Source organism: Colobus angolensis, unplaced genomic scaffold (genome assembly GCF_000951035.1).
Source record: "Colobus angolensis palliatus isolate OR3802 unplaced genomic scaffold, Cang.pa_1.0 Scaffold4, whole genome shotgun sequence".
Classification (NCBI taxonomy): domain Eukaryota; kingdom Metazoa; phylum Chordata; class Mammalia; order Primates; family Cercopithecidae; genus Colobus; species Colobus angolensis.
In genome coordinates, this window is record NW_012117376.1 from 2,399,266 (window position 1) to 2,401,367 (window position 2,102).

At 43.4% G+C, this 2,102-nt stretch overlaps 1 protein-coding gene across 1 annotated transcript in view; it reads left to right on the forward strand.

Moving 5' to 3' along the window:
* Positions 1-2,102, forward strand: part of INPP5B (inositol polyphosphate-5-phosphatase, 75kDa) — a 95,297-nt gene that overhangs the window by 75,240 nt on the left and 17,955 nt on the right. The window contains exon 16 of the mRNA XM_011955648.1: positions 1,634-1,788. Within this exon, the coding sequence (XP_011811038.1) occupies positions 1,634-1,788 (155 nt within the window). The remainder of the gene's footprint in view (positions 1-1,633; positions 1,789-2,102) is intronic.

Consider the following 2,102-nt stretch of genomic DNA (forward strand, 5'->3'; position numbering starts at 1 on the left):
TCATATACATTTTGCTCTGAGGACGTCTTTTTTTCCCCAACTGAATATGTCTTAGGAGATCTTTCCATGACAGTGAAGGTAGAGCTTCCTTCTCATTATTTTTAAAGGTTTCAACATATTCCATAGTATGGATGAGCCATAATATATGTATTGATGGTCATAAATTTATTTCCAAATTTTGCTATTATACACAGTGCTGTTGTGACAACCCTTCACATGTGTCTTTGTGTATCAGTGTATTTCTATAGAATGAAATTATTAGAGATGAAATTAGTGGTTTAGATAAAAAATGTATTTGAAATTTATTAGATCTTGCTAAATTATCCTCACAACAGTTTTACCACTTTATACTTCTACCAACCATGTGTGAGTTTATTTTCCCATACCCTTGCCAATATTGGGGTTTATCAATCTTCAAAATTTTTGCCAACCCAATAAGCAGATATTTTATTATGTTAGATTACATTTCCCTGATTACCTATGAGGTCGACATCTTTTTATTCCTTTCCTTTTTATTTATTTATTTTTTATTTTTTTTTTGAGATGGAGTCTTGCTCTGTCGCCCAGGCTGGAGTGCAGTGGCCCGATCTTTGCTCACCACATCCTCCTCCTCCTGTATTCAAGCGATTCTCCTGCCTTAGCCTCCCGAGTAGCTGGGACTATAGGCCCCTGTCACCACACCCAGCTAATTTTTTTTTTTTTTTTTTTGAGACGGAATCTTGCTCTGTCACCAGGCTGGAGTGCAGTGGCACAATCTCGGCTCACTGCAACCTCCGCCTCCTGGATTCAAGCGATTCTCCTGCCTTAGCCTCCCGAGTAGCTGGGACTATAGGCCCCTGCCACCACACCCAGCTAATTTTTGTATTTTTAGTAGAGACAGGATTTCACCATGTTGGCCAGGATAGTCTCAATCTCTTGACCTCATGACCTCCTGACCTCGTGATCCCCCTGCCTTGGCCTCCCAACATGCTGAGATTACAGGCGTGAGCCACCGCGCCTGGCCTTAACCAGGATCTTTTAAAGACTATAGGCTGGGTGCAGTGGCTCACACCTGTAATCCCAGCACTTTGGGAGCCCGAGGTAGGCAGATTGCCTGAGCTCAGGAGTTCGAGACCAGCCTGGGCAACATGGTGAAACCCCACCTCTACTAAAATACAAAAAGTTAGCCAGTCGTGGTGGTGCACACCTGAAGTCCCAGCTACTCGGGAGGCTGAGGTAGGAGAATTGCTTGAACCTGGGAGGCAGAGGTTGCAGTGAGCCGAGGACGCGCCACTGCACTCCAGCCTGGGCGACAGAGCAAGACTCCATCTCTATAAAAAAAAAAAATTAAAAATAAATAAAAAATAAAGACAGTAGAGTGCTTACTGTCAGATTGGTTTTTTTTATTCTCTCCTGATTCTCATAGGAGGATAAAGATCAGAGAATCAGTCTGAACTCTGTTTTGGCTTTGAGCTTTCATAGTTATTTTGGATGATACTCACAGGATACATGTTATCCCTTGGTGGGCCTGAGTTGCTCTTGCTGCCTCAGATGACTTAGCCACGTGGTCATCAAGGCACTGATTCATCACTCCCCGCCTAAGCCAGGGCACTTGCCAGGCAGCGGGCACTGCTGTTTCTGTGAGTACTTCCAGTGTGGACTTTGTATTTCAGTGAGAAGTGCCGTGCTCCCGCCTGGTGTGACCGGATCCTCTGGAAAGGGAAGAATATCACTCAGCTGAGTTACCAGAGCCACATGGCCCTGAAGACCAGTGACCACAAGCCTGTCAGCTCAGTGTTTGACATCGGGGTAGGTGGCAGCTGGTATCTGTTGTAATCATTCTGGAGGGAATTGGCTTTCACAACTAAGACCATGTCTTGTCTTTCTGGTTTCTTCCTCTCCTTTTGAATGGGAGGAAGCCCTTTTTAGGACAATTTAAAACAGTCATTAACAACTTGGTTAATAATTGTTTTAGTATGCCTCTGTAGTTTTCCTCATACGTGGAAGTACCCTTTTGCATTTTTGAACTGTCTTTTTGCAGACCTTTCTCTACATGTTTATAAATGGGTGTGTCAGTATTCTGTATACAACATTGAGGATATTTTTCCTTTTTTGTAAAAGAG